Source organism: Molothrus aeneus, unplaced genomic scaffold (genome assembly GCF_037042795.1).
Source record: "Molothrus aeneus isolate 106 unplaced genomic scaffold, BPBGC_Maene_1.0 scaffold_30, whole genome shotgun sequence".
NCBI classification, from domain to species: domain Eukaryota; kingdom Metazoa; phylum Chordata; class Aves; order Passeriformes; family Icteridae; genus Molothrus; species Molothrus aeneus.
In genome coordinates, this window is record NW_027098964.1 from 1740026 (window position 1) to 1757958 (window position 17933).

General features: G+C 37.8%; 1 protein-coding gene across 1 annotated transcript; it reads left to right on the forward strand.

The window, feature by feature from the left end:
- Positions 1–3633: 3633 nt before the first annotated feature.
- LOC136570343 (E3 ubiquitin-protein ligase TRIM15-like) lies at positions 3634–16901 on the forward strand. Its single transcript, XM_066570843.1, has 22 exons — positions 3634–3700; positions 5127–5147; positions 5307–5327; positions 5738–5758; positions 6154–6174; positions 6702–6722; positions 6953–6973; positions 8613–8633; positions 9654–9674; positions 9949–9972; positions 10379–10672; positions 10836–10856; positions 11291–11311; positions 11436–11456; positions 12939–12959; positions 13065–13085; positions 14078–14098; positions 14407–14427; positions 14553–14573; positions 15102–15122; positions 15196–15216; positions 16387–16901. Exons 1-22 carry the CDS (start codon positions 3643–3645, stop codon positions 16899–16901), a joined length of 1269 nt encoding a protein of 422 aa, XP_066426940.1. The 5' UTR covers positions 3634–3642.
- The last annotated feature ends 1032 nt before the right edge of the window (positions 16902–17933 follow it).

Genomic DNA, 17933 nt, shown 5'->3' on the forward strand with positions numbered 1-17933 from the left:
TGATTTTTATTTTTATATTTTTTTATTTATATTACTTATCGGTTTATTTGCAATTTTTATTTTTATTTTGTTTTTGGTTTTATTTTATTTATTGATTGATTTTTAATTTTTTAAAAATTTATTGATTTTTTTATTTTATTATTTTTATTTTTATTTATTTGATTTATCAATTTATTTTTATTTTTATTCTGTTTTTATTTTTATTTTATTTACTGATGGATTTTTAATTTTATTAGTTTTATTTATTGATTTTTATTTTTATATTTTTTTATTTACATTACTTATCGGTTTATTTGCAATTTTTATTTTTATTTTGTTTTTATTTTATTTATTGATTGATTTTTAATTTTATTTATTGATTTTTTTTGTGTTTAATTTTTAAATTTATTTATCTTATTTTATTTTATTATTTATGATTTATTTTATTATTATTATTATTATTTATTATTATTCATTTATTGAAAACCCAGTAAATGTTAGGGAACGTCATGAATGGAAAAATATGCGAAAATTACAAATATTGGCCAGGAAAATCTGGAACAAGAACCCAGAGAAACTGAAAAATTGAATTTCTTGGTGCTGAAACAATGAATAAAACCAGCAGGAAATTGGAAATTCTCCTTGCTGGGGGGAAAATCTGAATTTTTGGAGATTTTTGGGGCTTTGGGGAGGGGGGAGGTGGAGCACAACCCCAAAATGCTGAGTTTTGGTGCTTTTTGGTGCTTCGTTGTTAATTTTCTGTCATTTTTGGTGATTTTTGGTGCTTCGTTGTCAATTTTCTGTCATTTTTGGTGATTTTTGGTGCTTCATTGTCAATTTTCTGTAAATTTTGGTGATTTTTGGTGCTTCATTGTCAATTTTCTGTCATTTTTGGTGCTTTTTGGTGCTTCGTTGTTAAGTTTTTGTCATTTTTTGTAATTTTTGGTGCTTTTCCCACAGCCGAGCGCGACTCCGGGCTCCGTAAGTGCTGAAATCCCCCAAAATCCCCCAAAATCCCCCAAAATCCCCCAAAATCCCCCCAAATTCCCCAAAATCCCCCCAAATTCCCCAAAATCCCCCAAAATCCCCCAAAATCCCCCCAAATTCCCCAAAATCCCCCCAAATCCCCCAAAATTCCCCAAAATCCCCCAAAATCCCCCCAAATTCCCCAAAATCCCCAAAATCCCCAAAATCCCCCCAAATCCCCCAAATCCCCCAAAATTCCCCAAAATCCCCCCAAATTCCCCAAAATCCCCCCAAATTCCCCAAAATTCCCCAAAATCCCCCCAAATCCCCCAAAATTCCCCAAAATTCCCCAGAATTTCCTCTCCTGCCGCTGCCCAGCCCCAATTCCTCCTCATTTTATAATTTATAAAATTCTATAAAATTATAAATAATATAATAATAATAATAATATGTAATTATATATAAAATACATATAAATATATATAATAATATATACTTATAAATATATAAATAATAATTTTAATTCTATTAAAATCACAATCTTTAAAATTATTATTGTGGCTGTATCAATAATACTTCGACCAGATTAATTATTAAAATTCATTATATGCACACATTAATTATTAAAATTCATTCTATCCACACTTAAAATTTAATATATTCCTTCTTAGTGAATATTTATGAAAATGTTGTGAAAAATTGAATATATTGTAAAAAATTGATTGTATAAAAATTGATTGTATAAAAATTGATAATATAAAAATTGATTTTATAAAAATTGATTGTATAAAAATTGATTCTATAAAAATTGATTCTATAAAAATCGATTCTGTTGATATTTACATTTAATTTTTGATCGGACTGAATTCTGTAATTGCAATTTATTCCCTTTATTTCTGTTTTTAGGGAAGCTCCGAGCAGAGCTGGGTGAGTTCAGGGCAAAACGGGGGAAAAGGAGCCAAAATTCCAATTCTTGTTGTTGTTTTTATTTTTATTTATTTTTTTATCTGAATTCTCATTTTGATTTTAAATTTTGATTTTATTTTTTTCCCCTCAGCCAAATGCGACGCCACCATCCGTGAGTGCCCCAGGAACGGGGGGGAAACCCTGGGATTTGGGGCAAAATCCTGGAATTTCAGAGAATTTGGGGCAAAATCCTCGAATTTCAGAGAATTTGGGGCAAAATCCTCGAATTTCAGAGAATTTGGGGCAAAATCCTCGAATTTCAGAGAGTTTGGGGGCAAAATCCCTGAATTCCACAGGGTTTGGGGAAAAAAAAAATCCAAATTTTTCCCAGAATTTTTTAAAAAATTTGGGGGAAAAAAAATCCCTGAATTTCATGGAATTTTGGGGAAAAAAATCCAAATTTCACGGAACTTGGGGGGGGGGGGGAATCCCAAATTTCGCAGAATTTGGGGGGAAAATTGCCCGGGATTTCAGGGCTGGGGGGGCTGAGCCTGAATTTGGGGAAAAAGGGGGAAAAAAAGGGGAAAAAGGGGAAAATGGGGAAAAAAATGGGAAAAAAAGGGGAAAAAGGGGAAGAAATGGGGAAAAAGGGGAAAAATGGGGGGAAAATGGGGGAAAAAAGGGAAAAAAGGGGAAGAAATGGGGAAAAAGGGGAAAAATGGGGGAAAAATGGGGGAAAAAAGGGAAAAAAGGGGAAGAAATGGGGAAAAAGGGAAAAAAGGGGAAAAATGGGGAAAAAAGGGAAAAATGGGGAAAAAGTTAAAAAAGGGGGGAAAATGGGGATAAAAAAGGGAAAAAAGGGGAAAAATGGGGGAAAAAGAGGGAAAAATGGGGGAAAAAAGGGGAAGAAAAGGGGAAAAAGGGAAAAAATGGAAAAATGGAAAAAAAAGGAGGAAAAAGGGGAAGAAATGGGGAAAAAGGGAAAAAAGGGGAAAATGGGGAAAAATGGAAAAAAAAAGGGAAAAATTGGGAGAAAAAAAAGGGAAAAAAGGGAAAAAAAGGGAAAAAAGGGGGAGAAATGGGAAAAAAAGGGGAAGAAATGGGAATAAAAGGGAATAAAATGGGAAGAAATGGGAATAAAAGGGGAAGAAATGGGAATAAAAGGGGAGAAAAAGGGAAAAAAAGGGGAAGAAATGGGATGGAAAGGGGAAAAAAAGGGAATAAAAGGGGAAGAAATGGGAATAAAAGGGAAAAAAAGGGAAAAATGGGGGGGAAAAGGGAAAAAAGGGGAAGAAATGGGAATAAAAGGGGAAAAAAGGGAATAAAAGGGGAAGAAATGGGAATAAAGGGGAATAAAAGGGGAAAAAAGGGAATAAAAGGGGAAGAAATGGGAATAAAAGGGGAAGAAATGGGAATAAAGGGGAATAAAAGGGGAAGGAATGGGAATAGAAGGGGAAGAAATGGGAATAAAGGGGAATAAAAGGGGAAGAAATGGGAATAGAAGGGGAAAAAAGGGAAAATGGCAAATGAAGGATCGGCCCCGATCTGGGGAATTGGCGGCGCTTTGGGTTCCAGGGATCTTCACGGTGGAGCTCGGTGAGTGCCGCCCCCCGCGCCCCGTGAATGAACCCTGGTTCATTCATGAATGAAGAATGAATAATGAATGAACAATGAATGAATAATGAATAATGAATAATGAGTGATTAACGACCGCACGGCGGCGGGCAGGGCAGCGGCACACGCAGATCGGTGAGTTCCGCCCTCCTGCCCCGAACGGCCCCGGCTCCGGCAATGGAATCGGGGCCGAACCGGAATTGTCCCTTGGCAGGGGAGCTCACGGCGGATGTGGGTGAGCGGAGCCCAAGGGGAACGATGGGGATGGGGACAGTGGGAACTTTGGGGGGATTGGGGACATTGGGGGACATTGGGGAGATTGGGGGGATTGGGGGACATTGGGGACATTGGGGAACATTGGGGAACATTGGGGGGATTGGGGACATTGGGGAACATTGGGGGGATTGGGGGGATTGGGGGACATTGGGGAACATTGGGGAGATTGGGGGGATTGGGGAACATTGGGGGGATTGGGGAACATTGGGGGGATTGGGGGGATTGGGGAACATTGGGGAACATTGGGGGGATTGGGGAACATTGGGGAACATTGGGGGGATTGGGGAACATTGGGGGACATTGGGGAACATTGGGGAACATTGGGGGGATTGGGGGGATTGGGGAACATTGGGGAACATTGGGGGGATTGGGGGCATTGGGGGGATTGGGGAACATTGGGGAACATTGGGGGGATTGGGGAACATTGGGGGGATTGGGGGGATTGGGGAACATTGGGGGGATTGGGGAACATTGGGGAACATTGGGGAACATTGGGGAGATTGGGGAACATTGGGGAACATTGGGGAACATTGGGGAACATTGGGGGGATTGGGGAACATTGGGGGAACATTGGGGGGATTGGGGAACATTGGGGAACATTGGGGAACATTGGGGAACATTGGGGACATTGGGGAACATTGGGGGGATTGGGGAACATTGGGGGGATTGGGGGGATTGGGGAACATTGGGGAACATTGGGGAACATTGGGGAACATTGGGGAACATTGGGGGGATTGGGGAACATTGGGGAACATTGGGGAACATTGGGGAACATTGGGGGGATTGGGGAACATTGGGGGGATTGGGGAACATTGGGGGACATTGGGGAACATTGGGGAACATTGGGGGGATTGGGGAACATTGGGGAACATTGGGGAACATTGGGGAACATTGGGGACATTGGGGAACATTGGGGGGATTGGGGAACATTGGGGAACATTGGGGAACATTGGGGAACATTGGGGAACATTGGGGAACATTGGGGGGATTGGGGAACATTGGGGGGATTGGGGCTGCTCCTGCTGGGGGAATTGGGGAACATTGGGGCTTTTGTGGCTTGAGTTTTATTTATTTTTAATTCTTTATTTGGAGCATGAATTTATCCAGTGCTCGTTCATTGCTTTGGGCTTGATTGAATTTTTAATTTCGTTTTTATTTTATTTTATTTCTATTTTTATTTCTTTTTACTCTTATTTTGATTTCTACCTGTATTTCTATTTCTATTTTTATTCTATTTCTGTTCTATTTCTATTTCTATTTCTATTTCTATTTCTATTTCTATTTCTATTTCTATTATTTCTCTTATTTCTCTTATTTCTATTATTTCTATTATTTCTGTTTCTGTTCTTTTCCATCCCATCCATTTCCTCTTTTCCCGTTTCCAGAGCTCCTCAGTAAAAAGCTCCGTAAGTGCCCCAATTTCCCATTCCAGGCTGGAACAATTTCCACCAATTCCCCAAAAATTCCCCTTTGATCCCAACCCTGAAATTCCATTTTTTCCCCATTTTTCCCCATTTTCCCCATTTTTCCCCATTTTTCCCCATTTTTCCCCTTTCTCCCCCCAGAGCAGCGCGAGGCCGAGCTGGGTGAGGAATTTCTCTCCTTTTTTGGGGCCTTTTCCACCAAAATCGGGGAGGTTTGGGGGGCAAAATTCGGGTTTTGGTTTGGTTCAGAGGGGCAAAATCTGAAATAAACACGAAATATTTAATAATAATAATAATAATAATAATAATAATAATAATAATAATAATAATAATAATAATAATAATAATAATAATAATAATAATAATAATAATGTTGTGAAAACCTGAGATAATGCAGGGCATGACAAATATCAACTGCTACTATTAGGGAATAATTGTAATTAATTATAACCGTAATATAAGAATAATTTAAAATATAGCTATGATTATAATTATAAATAATGATAATTTAAACTAACAATTACAAATAATGATAATTTGAATTAATAATTACAAATGTTGTTTTAATCCAGAGGCCCGGGACACGCAGATCCGTGAGTACTCAGGAGCAGCTCCTGGAGGGTTTGGGTTTTTGGGATTTTTTGGGATTTTGGGATTTTTTGGATTTTTTGGATTTTTTGGATTTTTTGGGTTCTTTTGATTTTTTGGATTTTTTGGATTTTTTTTTTATTTTTAGGATTTTTTTAGGATTTTTTGGATTTTTAGGATTTTTTTAGGATTTTTTGGATTTTTAGGATTTTTTTGATTTTTAGGGATGAGGGAAGCAGAAGGAAAATTATTTTGATTATTTTCTAGATTTAAAAAAATTAATTATTTATGGTAATTTATTTTCCAGTAGTTAATTCTAATTCCCTCAGGATTTAAAAAAAAAGATTGAATTTTAGGCGGTTTAAAATTATTATTCATTTGAATCTTTTTATTTCTTTAGGGGAAAACGAAGCTGAGATCAGTAAGTCGGATATTTATCTTTAAATTTAAGTTTGTATCGAAATCTAATTTATATCTATGTGTTATTTTTATTTTTCCCACATTTATATTTATATTTATATTTATATTTATATTTATATTTATATTTATATTTATATTTATATTTATATTTATATCTACATTTACATTTATATTTATATTTATATTTATATTTATATTTATATTTATATTTATATTTATATTTATACAAATATTTATATTTATATTTATACAAATATTTATATTTATGTATGTGTGCAGATACTTTTATACTTTATACTTACATTTCAATTATTTGGGTTATTGATATTTTATATTTATATTTTAGATTACCTATGATTTCTATTTTTATTTCTATTCTGTAACAACAAAACCGATTTATTTTATTTCTAAACCAGCGCTGACTAAAACCCTCCACATATTGAATTATATCAATAAATTCGGGGGTTTTTTAATATTTTAATATTTTAATTTTTAATCCTTTAATTAATTTCCCTCTGCTCCCCCCAGGGCGCCTGAAGGAGCTGCTGGGTGAGTCCCAATTAATTAATTAATTGCAGAGAAATCTTAATTAAAAGGGAATTTGGGGGAAAATGGGGGGAAAATACAAAACATTCCTGGAGGTGGGAGGGAAACCTTGGAGGAAAAATGGGAAAAATGGGAAAAATGAAAATAATGTTGTGCTCATGGGAAATAATACTGAGTGCTGGTAATTAATGAATTCACGCTGCTAATGAGGCACTAATTTCATTTTCTTGCAGAGGAGAAGGAATCGGCAGCGAGTGAGTTCCTAAAAGGGGAATCCTGTGCCCAAAATTGCCTGATTCATTATTTAATTATTAATTATTATTATTAATTATTATTATTAATTATTAGCTATTATTACCTGACAATTAACACCCCCAAAATTGCCCCGTTCCGTTGGGAATTGCCTGGTTCATTATTTAATTATTAATTATTATTATTAATTATTAGCTATTATTACCTGACAATTAACACCCCCAAAATTGCCCCGTTCCGTTGGGAATTGCCTGGTTCATTATTTAATTATTAATTATTATTATTAATTATTAGCTGTTATTACCTGACAATCAGCGCCCCCCAAAATTGCCCCGTTCCGTTGGGAATTGCCTGATTGGTCTGATTTCATTAATTGGGAATGAACAATTAACGCCCCTGTTTGGGCCCCAAACTGCCCCGTTCTAAACACAAAATTCACCTGAATTCAAAATGAAAATATCCTGAATTTAAAATCAAAATATCCGGAATTCAAAAATTAAAATATCCTGAATTCAAAAATCAAAATATCCTGAATTCAAAAATTGAAATATCCGGAATTCAAAATCAAAATATCCTGAATTCAAAAATCAAAATATCCTGAATTCAAAATGAAAATATCCTGAATTCAAAAATGAAAATATCCTGAATTCAAAAATGAAAATATCCTGAATTTAAAAATGAAATTATCCTGAATTCAAAAATTGAAATATCCTGAATTCAAAAATGAAAATATCCTGAACTCAAAAATCGAAATATCCTGAATTAAAAAATTGAAATATCCTGAATTCAAAAATCAAAATATCCTGAATTAAAATTAAATTATCCTAAATTTAACAATTAAATTATCCTAAATTTAACAATTAAATTATCCTGAATTGAAATTAAATTATCCTGAATTGAAATTAAATTAACCTGAATTAAGACAAGAAAATGGAGGTTTTGGAGTGAGGGGCTGTAACTGATTTATTATCGGATTTTTGGATTGAGGGGCTGTAACTGATTTATTATCGGATTTTTGGAGGTTTTGGAGTGAGGGGCTGTAACTGATTTCTGATCGGATTTTTGGAGGTTTTGGAGTGAAGGGGCTGTAACTGATTTATTATCGGATTTTTGGATTGAGGGGCTGTAACTGATTTATTATCGGATTTTCGGAGGTTTTGGAGTGAGGGGCTGTAACTGATTTATTATCGGATTTTTGGAGTGAGGGGCTGTAACTGATTTATTATCGGATTTTTGGAGGTTTTGGATTGAGGGGCTGTAACTGATTTCTGATCGGATTTTCGGAGGTTTTGGAGTGAGGGGCTGTAACTGATTTATTATCGGATTTTTGGAGGTTTTTGGAGTGAGGGGCTGTAACTGATTTATTATCGAACTTTTGGAGGTTTTGGAGTGAGGGGCTGTAACTGATTTATTATCGGATTTTTGGAGTGAAGGGGCTGTAACTGATTTATTTTCGGAGGTTTTGGAGTGAGGGGCTGTAACTGATTTATTATCGGATTTTTGGATTGAGGGGCTGTAACTGATTTCTGATCGGATTTTCGGAGGTTTTGGAGTGAGGGGCTGTAACTGATTTCTGATCGAACTTTCAGAGGAATTTCAGGAAATCGGGGTTTTAGCCCATTTTTGCTCCCTTTATTCCAGGAGATCAGGACGCTGTGATCCGTGAGTGCCGCTGCATTTGGGGCCAATCCCCGGGAATTTGGGAATTCGCCATCGCGGAGTCGCCGCTGCCGCCCGGGCTCGGGATTCTGCCCCAAAAATCCCAAAATTCGTTAAATTATGGTTAAAAAATGGGAATTTAGAGGGACAAAGTATCTGCCCGGCTCAGGGGATTGTAAATCATTTTTATTTTTATTTTTATTTTTATTTTTATTTTTATTTTTATTTTTATTTTTATTTTTATTTTCTTATTATTTTTATTAATTTTATTTTTATTAATTTTATTTTTGGTTTTGTTTTTGATAATTTATTTTTCTTTTAGTTTTATTTTTATTCTTATTTTTATTTTTATTTTTATTTTTATTTTTATTATTTTTATGTATTAATTTTATTTTTATTAATTTTAATTTTGGTTTTGTTTTTAATAATTTATTCTTCATTTATTCTTAGTTTTATTTTTATTCTTTTTTTTTTTTTTATTTTTATTATTTTTTATTTTTAATTTTTTTATTTATTAATTTTATTTTTATTAATTTTAATTTTGGGATTTTGTTTAATAATTTATTTTTCTTTTATTCTTAGTTTTATTTTTATTCTTATTTTTATTTTTATTAATTTTTTTGTTTTTGTTTTTAATAATTTATTTTTATTGTATTTTTATTTTTATTTTTATTAATTTTATTTTTATTAATTTTACTTTTGTTTTTGTTTTCACTAATTTATTTTTATTTTATTTTTATTTTAATTTTTATGAATTCCCTTGGGAAAGGAAACCTGGAATCCAAAATAATTGAATTGAATTGAATTGAATTGAATTGAATTGAATTGAATTGAATTGAATTGAATCGAATTGAATCGAATCGAATTGAATTGAATTGAATTGAATTGAATCATGAATTGAATTGAATTGAATTGAATTGAATTGAATTGAATCGAATCGAATTGAATTGAATTGAATCATGAATTGAGTTCACAAGAATTGAACAACTGAATAATCGAAAATTGAATTTTCCTCTTTTTCAGGCGAGCTGAGGGAGGAGCTGGGTGAGAGGTTTTGTTCTGCTTCCCAAAAGGATTTGGGGCATTTTTGGGCTTTTCCCAGAATTCAGGTTGGGAAAAAAACGGGGCCGGGGCAGGGAAATGTGGGGAATTTGGGGGAATTTGGGGAAATTTGGGAATTTGGGAATTTGGGAAATTTGGGGAATTTGGGGAATTTGGGAATTTGGGAATTTGGGAATTTGGGAAATTTGGGGATTTGGGAATTTGGGAATTTGGGGAATTTGGGAATTTCACCTTTTTCTCCTGTGTTTTTTTGCAGAGGCACAGAAGGACGGGGACGTTGGTGCGTGGGGGGGCTCTGAAATTGGGGAATTTCACCGAATTTTCCTCAACTTTATGGGATTTTACAGGATCATTTATCAGGAGCATTTATCAGGAGCATTTATCAGGATTTTACGGGATTTTGTGGAATTATTTTACAGGATTTTACGGGATTTTGTGGGATTTTATGGAATTATTTTACAGGATTTTACGGGATTTTGTGGAATTATTTTACGGGATTTTACGGGATTTTGCGGGATTTTATGGAATTATTTTACGGGATTTTATGGGATTTCCCAAAACTCGGGGAGTTTTTTCAGAATTTTATGGGATTTAATGGAATTTTACAAAATTTAATTTAATTTAATTTAATTTAATTTAATTTAATTCCTAACCCCCAAAATTCCCTGGATTTTGGCTCTTTTCAGATGAATCCCCTGAGGAAATGGAGGAAGAGGAGGAAGAGGAGGAGGAGGAGGAAGAGGAGGAGGAGGAGGAGGAAGAGGAGGAGGAAGAGGAGGAAGAGGAGGAAGAGGAAGAGGAAATAGAGGAAGAAGAGGAAGAAGAAGAAGAAGAGGAAAAACAGGAAATGGAGGAAATAGAGGGAGAGGAAGGAGAAAAAGAGGAAAAAGAGGAAAAAGAGGAAAAAGAGGAAGAGGAGGAAGAGAAGGAGGAAGAGGAGGAGGAGGAGGAGGAGGAGGAGGAGGAAGCAGCAGCCCCGGGTGAGCCCTTCCCTCCTTCCCCAGCCCCAAATTCTCCCTTTTTTCCCCCATTTTGCTGCTGATCTTTGGGGCCGTTTCCCCCAGAATTGGGTGCAATAAATGAAGGAAAATTCCCCAAAAATCCCCAACCCCATGGAAATTCCCGATTTTTGTGTCTTTCCAGGTAAAATAAAGGAAGAAGCTGGTAAGGAACTGTAAAATTTTCCTTTTTAATCTATTAAAAAAAAAACCCACATTTTTTGGAGCATTTTCCGAGGTTTTTTTCATGGCCAGAAACCAAACTTAATGATAATAATGAAAATAAAAATAAAAATTAAAAAAGCAAAAGTAAAATAAAAATTAAAATTAAAATTAAAGTATAATAATAATAGTCTAAAATTAAAATTAAAAATTAAATTAAACGTAGTCATAATTGTAATTATCATAATTAATAATAATAATAATAATAATAATAATAATAATGATGATAATAATAATAATAATAATAATAATAATAATAATAATAATAATAATAATAATAAAACCTCACAGGTAATTTTAAATTTTTTTAAATTATTTTGCATTGTTTTAAATTATTTTAAATGATTCTAACTTTGTTTTTTCCTTCCCTCTTTCCAGGGGAAGTCGACAAAAACCTTGGTGGGTTCAGTTCCCATTTCTGGGGTGGAGCTGAAGGAAAAATCCCCCAAATTTACCCCAAATTTCCCCCAAATTAACCCCAAATTAACCCCAAATTAACCCCAAATTTCCCTTTGGTTTCCAGAGGAGCTCAGGGCGGCGCTGGGTGAGTCCAGAATTCCAAAATTTGCCCAAATTCCGGGGTGGGGGAGGATTTAAATCTGGGATTTCGATTCAAAAATTGGGATTTTCAGCTAAAATTTGGGGCTGGGATTTAAAAATTCGCCGTTTTCACTCAAAGCTCGGGGTTTCTGATAAAAATGTGAGATTTGGCTCAGAGGATCATCCCCTCATTTCCCGGGAACAAAGGAAATCAGCGGGGTGTGCAACGTGAGGGGTTTGGCTTCTGGCCCCGATTTCCCCGGAACGGGGAAGGTTTTCCTGCGGAAATCGGAATAATCGGGATTTTCTCCTTTTTCCCCCATTATAATCGGAATAATCGGGATTTTCTCCCTTTTTCCCCCATTATAATCAGAATAATCGGGATTTTCTCCTTTTCCCCCATTATAATCAGAATAATCGGGATTTTCTCCTTTTTCCCCCATTATAATCGGAATAATCGGGATTTTCTCCTTTTTCCCCCATTATAATCAGAATAATCGGGATTTTGTCCTTTTTATCCCATTATAATCAGAATAATCGGGATTTTGTCCTTTTTATCCCATTATAATCAGAATAATCGGGATTTTGTCCTTTCTCCCCATTATAATCAGAATAATCGGGATTTTCTCCTTTTTATCCCATTATAATCGGAATAATCGGGATTTTGTCCTTTCTCCCCATTATAATCAGAATAATCGGGATTTTGTCCTTTTTATCCCATTATAATCAGAATAATCGGGATTTTGTCCCTTTTTCCCCCATTATAATCAGAATAATCGGGATTTTGTCCTTTCTCCCCATTATAATCAGAATAATCGGGATTTTGTCCCCCTTTTCCCCCATTATAATCAGAATAATCGGGATTTTGTCCTTTTCCCCATTATAATCGGAATAATCAGGATTTTCTCCTTTTTTCCCCATTATAATCAGAATAATCGGGATTTTCTCCCTTTTCCCCCATTATAATCAGAATAATCGGGATTTTCTCCCTTTTTCCCCATTATAATCAGAATAATCGGGATTTTCTCCCTTTTCCCCCATTATAATCGGAATAATCGGGATTTTGTCCTTTCTCCCCATTATAATCAGAATAATCGGGATTTTGTCCTTTTTATCCCATTATAATCAGAATAATCGGGATTTTGTCCCTTTTTCCCCCATTATAATCAGAATAATCGGGATTTTGTCCTTTCTCCCCATTATAATCAGAATAATCGGGATTTTGTCCCCCTTTTCCCCCATTATAATCAGAATAATCGGGATTTTGTCCTTTTCCCCATTATAATCGGAATAATCAGGATTTTCTCCTTTTTTCCCCATTATAATCAGAATAATCGGGATTTTCTCCCTTTTCCCCCATTATAATCAGAATAATCGGGATTTTCTCCCTTTTTCCCCATTATAATCAGAATAATCGGGATTTTCTCCCTTTTCCCCCATTATAATCGGAATAATCGGGATTTTCTCCCTTTTTTCCCCATTTCAGGAGCCCGGGACGCCCGGACGGGTGCGTGAGCCCTTTCCCCCCCCGACCCCAGGAATTTGGGGCTCTGGGCCCGTTCTGGCCACGGAGCCCTCGGAACTGAGCAGTTTTGGGTTTTTCTCCTCAAAGCGGAGCTCTCGGAGGCGCTGGGTGAGGGAAAAGGATCAGAGCAGATTTAAGCTATTGTTAACAACATAAATCTTCATTACTAATCACGTAAATTATAACGATATCAATTATAAATAATAATGTCATTGCTGTGTTCCAGCAGTCGTGGTTTTGTGGCTCATAAATATAAAATCTGTTCTTTTTCTGGTTTAGAAATTAGCATGTTTTCTATTTATATATATTTTAAAATATATATTAATATATTTTAGTAAAATAGAAAAATAACAGATTTTGCATATATATATTTATATATATATATATATGCAAGGTTTGGATATATTATATATAATGTAGAAATATACTACATATTATGTTGATTAATTGTATATATTATATATACTAAGTATTATATGTAACTATAATGGATTACAATTAAATATAATATATAATATATAATATATAATATATAATATATAATATATAATATATAATATATAATATATAATATATAATATATAATATATAATATATAACACATAATATATGATATGTAATATGTAATATATAGTATGTAATATGAAATATATAATATATAATATGTAATATCAATATAAATAAAATAATTATATATAATTAGTTAATCATATATAAAACTATATTATATATGTAATACATAGAACATATATATTACATAATAGATTTATAACAGACATAAAATATTGCATATAATTATATTTCATATTTTCTAAATTTTATGTAGATATTGCTGCACTTTCCATATTCTACTGGTTTACTATATTATGTATTTAAATAATTCTCCTTTAAAATGTATCATACATTTAAATATGTTAAACATTGTATTTTATTATATTTTAATGTATTATCCAGTCAAAGACGTTATTGATTCTAAAATTTGATTATGGATATAATGTTAAATGTGTAGATATTTTACATACGGACAAACATTTCATTTATCTGTGCTTTGTGATAACATTTCGATAACGTTACCCTGGATTTTGCCCGATTTCCCCCAGAACAACGGGACAGGCAGATCGGTGAGTGCCCAAAAAGGAGAATCCGGGAGAAATGGGAATTCGGGAGGAATGGGAATTCTGGAAAAATGGGAATTCTGGAGGAATGGGAATTCGGGAGAAATGGGAATTCTGGAAATGGGAATTCTGGAAAAATGGGAATTCGGGAGAAATGGGAATTCTGGAAATGGAATTCTGGAGAAATGGGAATTCGGGAGAAATGGGAATTCTGGCAATGGAGTTCTGGAGAAATTGGAATTCTGGAGGAATGGGAATTCTGTTAATGGGGTTCCTCCCAATCATGGAAATTCTCATTTTTCCTCCTTTTCCAGCGGAGCTGAGCGCGGAGCTCGGTGAGTCCTGGGGGGGGGAACTCTTCTGTTTCCTCGGCTGCAAAAATTGATTTTTAAAATTAATTTCAAGCAACTGTTTTCATCCTTAATCTCTTCATTAATCCCAATTAATTTTCTCCTTTCAGAGGAATCCCGAATGAGGATCTGTGAGTGCCCAGGCCCGGGGCTGGTTTGGTTCTGGTTTATTCTGTTTTATTTCCTTTATATTTTATTTCTATTTCTATTTTTTCATTTTATTTTTAATGCTAATTCATTACTATTAACATTACCATTTGATATTACTATTTATTACTATTTCTATACTAATTTATTACTCATTTTATACTAATTAATTCCTGTTAATATTACTAGTTAATATTACTATTCATTATTATTATTATACTAATTATTACTAATTTTATACTAATTTATTACTATTAACATTACTGTTTAATATTACGATTTATTACTATTACTATACTAATTATTACTAATTTTACATCAATTTTTTTTCTTTTTTTTTTCATTTTAATTTCATTTTTTTATTCCATTTTACTTTCCCCATCCTGTTTTATCACCTCTCAGTGCCATTATTTTAATTTTTTAATTTTACCTTTTTTTTTTTTTTTCACTTTTTCGCCCTGTTTTCTCACCCCTCACTGCCATTATTTCTGATTTTTTCTGGTTTCCTGCAGGGTGGTGCCTCGAGGAGCACCGTGAGTGTTCTCCCCTCCCTCCCTCCCCACCTCTGCTCCATTCCAGGATTTTTTACCAATTCTGTCATTTTAGAGAAAGACGAGGAGCAAGTGGGTGAGTCCCTGTGGGAAAGGCGCATGGAGAGGGGCAGAAATTGGCACTTTTCACCTTTTTTATCCCCTTTTCCCCTCTTTTCCCCCCATTTTCCTCTCCTTTTCCTGTCATTTCTGCTCCCTTTTTTCTCCCCTCCTTTCCCTTTTTTCTCCTCTTTTTTCCCCTTTCCCTCCTCCCCCTTTCCCCATTTCCCCCCCTTTTTTCCTCCCCATTTTCCCCCATTTCTCTCCCCCATTTCCCCCCATTTCTCCCCAATTTTTCCCCAAATCTCCCCCCCATATTTTCCCCATGTCCCCCCTATTTCCCCCTATATCTCCCCCATTTCTCCCCCCATTCCCCCCATTTTCTCCTATTCCCTCCCCAATTCCCCCCTATTTTTGCCCCATATTTCCCCATTTCCTCCTCAAATTTCCCCCCCATTTCCCCCATTATTTCCACCCCATTTACCCCTATCCCCCCCTCTATTTCCCCCCCATTATTTCCCCATTATTTTCCCCTTCATTTTCCCCCCCATTATTTTCCCCCCATTTCCCCCATTTTCCCCTTCATTTTCCCCCCTATTTCCCCCCTCCATTTTCCCTATTCCCCCCCCCATTTCTACCCCATTTCCGCCCTCTTTTCCCCCATTTTCCCCGTTTATTTTCCCCCACCATTCCCCCATTTTTCCCCCGTATCCCCCCCATTATTTCCCCCCCATTATTTTCCCCCCATTATTTTCCCTCCTTTTTCCCCCCTCCATTTTCCCTATTTCCCCCCCATTTCCGCCCTCTTTTCCCCCATCTTCCCCTCTTTATTTTCCCCACCATTCCCCCCATTTTTCCCCCATATCCCCCCCATTATTTTCCCCCCATTATTCCCCCCCCATTATTTTCCCCCCTATTTCCCCCCTCCATTTTCCCTATTCCCCCCCATTCCTGCCCCATTTCCGCCCTCTTTTCCCCCATTTTCCCCTGTTTATTTTCCCCACCATTCCCCCCATTTTCCCCCCCATATCTCCCCCATTATTTCCCCCCCCCATTATTTTCCCTCCTTTTTCCCCCCTCCATTTTCCCTATTTCCCCCCCATTTCCGCCCTCTTTTCCCCCATCTTCCCCTCTTTATTTTCCCCACCATTCCCCCCATCTTTCCCCCCATTATTTCCCCCCCATTATTTCCCCCTCAACCCCCCAGCCCCGGTCACCCTGGACCCCCTCACCTCCCACCCTCGCCTCGTCCTCTCCCCGGACTCGCTCTCCGCCCGCTGGGCCTACGGCGGCCCCGACCCCGAGCCAGGCCCCGACCGCTTCTCGTGCTCCCCGTGCGCCCTCGGCCTGCCCGGCTTCACCCGCGGCCGCCACACCTGGACCGTGGCCGTGGCCGGGGGTCCCTTCTGCGCCGCGGGCGTCAGCCGGGCCTCGGTGCCGCGCCAGGGCCCGGCCTTCGGCCCCGAGCGCGGGGTCTGGGCCCTGCAGCGCTGGGGCGGCCTGTGCCGGGCGCTGACCGAGCCGCCCACGCCGCTGCCCGGCCGCTGCCCGCGCCGCCTGCGCGTGGCCCTGGACTACGAGGGCGGCCGCGTGGCCTTCTTCGACGGCGATGGGCCCAGCCCGGCCCGGCCGCTCTTCGCCTTCCCCACGGCGGCCTTCGGAGGGGAGGAGGTGAGGCCCTGGTTCTGGGTGGAGCTGGGGGAGATCTCCATCGTCCAGTGAGCCCGAAAACACCTCCATGGAGAGCATCAGGCCATGGTTCTCGTTGGGGCTGGGGGAGATTTCCATTGTTCAGTGATTCAAAAACACCTCCATGGAGAGCATCAGGCCATGGTTCTCGTTGGGGCTGGGGGAGATTTCCATTGTTCAGTGATTCAAAAACACCTCCATGGAGAGCATCAGACCATGGTTCTCGTTGGGGCTGGGGGAGATTTCCATTGTTCAGTGATTCAAAAACACCTCCATGGAGAGCATCAGACCATGGTTCTCGTTGGGGCTGGGGGAGATTTCCATTGTTCAGTGATTCAAAAACACCTCCATGGAGACCCCCTCCCAGGAGATCGTGGCTGGTCCTGTTTCTGGTCCTGGCTCTGGTCCTGGTGTTGGTTCTGGCTCTGGTTCTGGTTCTGGATCTTGTCCTGGTTCTGGGTCATGTCCTGGTTCTGGTTCTGGGGGAGCTGGACTCCCCCTCCCGCGTGCAGTGACCCTGAAATTCGAGGAATTCTGCCCAGAAATGGAGAGAGAGCTCAGGGGGCTGGAGGGGACCCCGACCTCCAGCTGGACATGGGGACACTGGGACACGGGGACACTGAGATGGGGACACTGAGATGGGGACACTGGGACATGAGGACATTGGGACACGGGGACACTGGGACAGAGCAGGACGGACACTGGGACATGGGGACACTGGAAATGGGGGCACTGGGATGGGGACACTGGGACATGGGGGCACTGTAAATGGGGACACTGGGGATGGGGACACTGGGGATGGGGACACTGGGAATGGGGACACTGGTATGGGGACATTGGGACATGGGGACACCGGGACATGGGGACACTGGAAATGGGGACAGCGGGACAAGGGGTGTCCCCTGTCCCCCTGGGGTGACCCCGACATCCCCCCCCGGTAATAAACCCTGCAAAACCGGAGCGGTTTAGCTTCCTTTTCCCGGCTGTTTTGAGGTAAAACCGCGGGGATTTAAACCCCTCCGGAGCGCGGGTTTTCCTTTTCCCGGCTGTTTTGAGGTAAAACCG

Excerpts from the sequence above, each read along its gene's own strand:
- LOC136570343 (XM_066570843.1), top strand. The coding sequence starts at position 3,643 with ATGGAATCGGGGCCGAACCGGAATTGTCCCTTGGCAGGGGAGCTCACG. Across the intron at positions 11,312-11,435 it reads GGAAGTCGACAAAAACCTTG|AGGAGCTCAGGGCGGCGCTG; the intron begins GTGGGTTCAGTT and ends TTTGGTTTCCAG. Across the intron at positions 14,428-14,552 it reads GGAGCTGAGCGCGGAGCTCG|AGGAATCCCGAATGAGGATC; the intron begins GTGAGTCCTGGG and ends TTCTCCTTTCAG.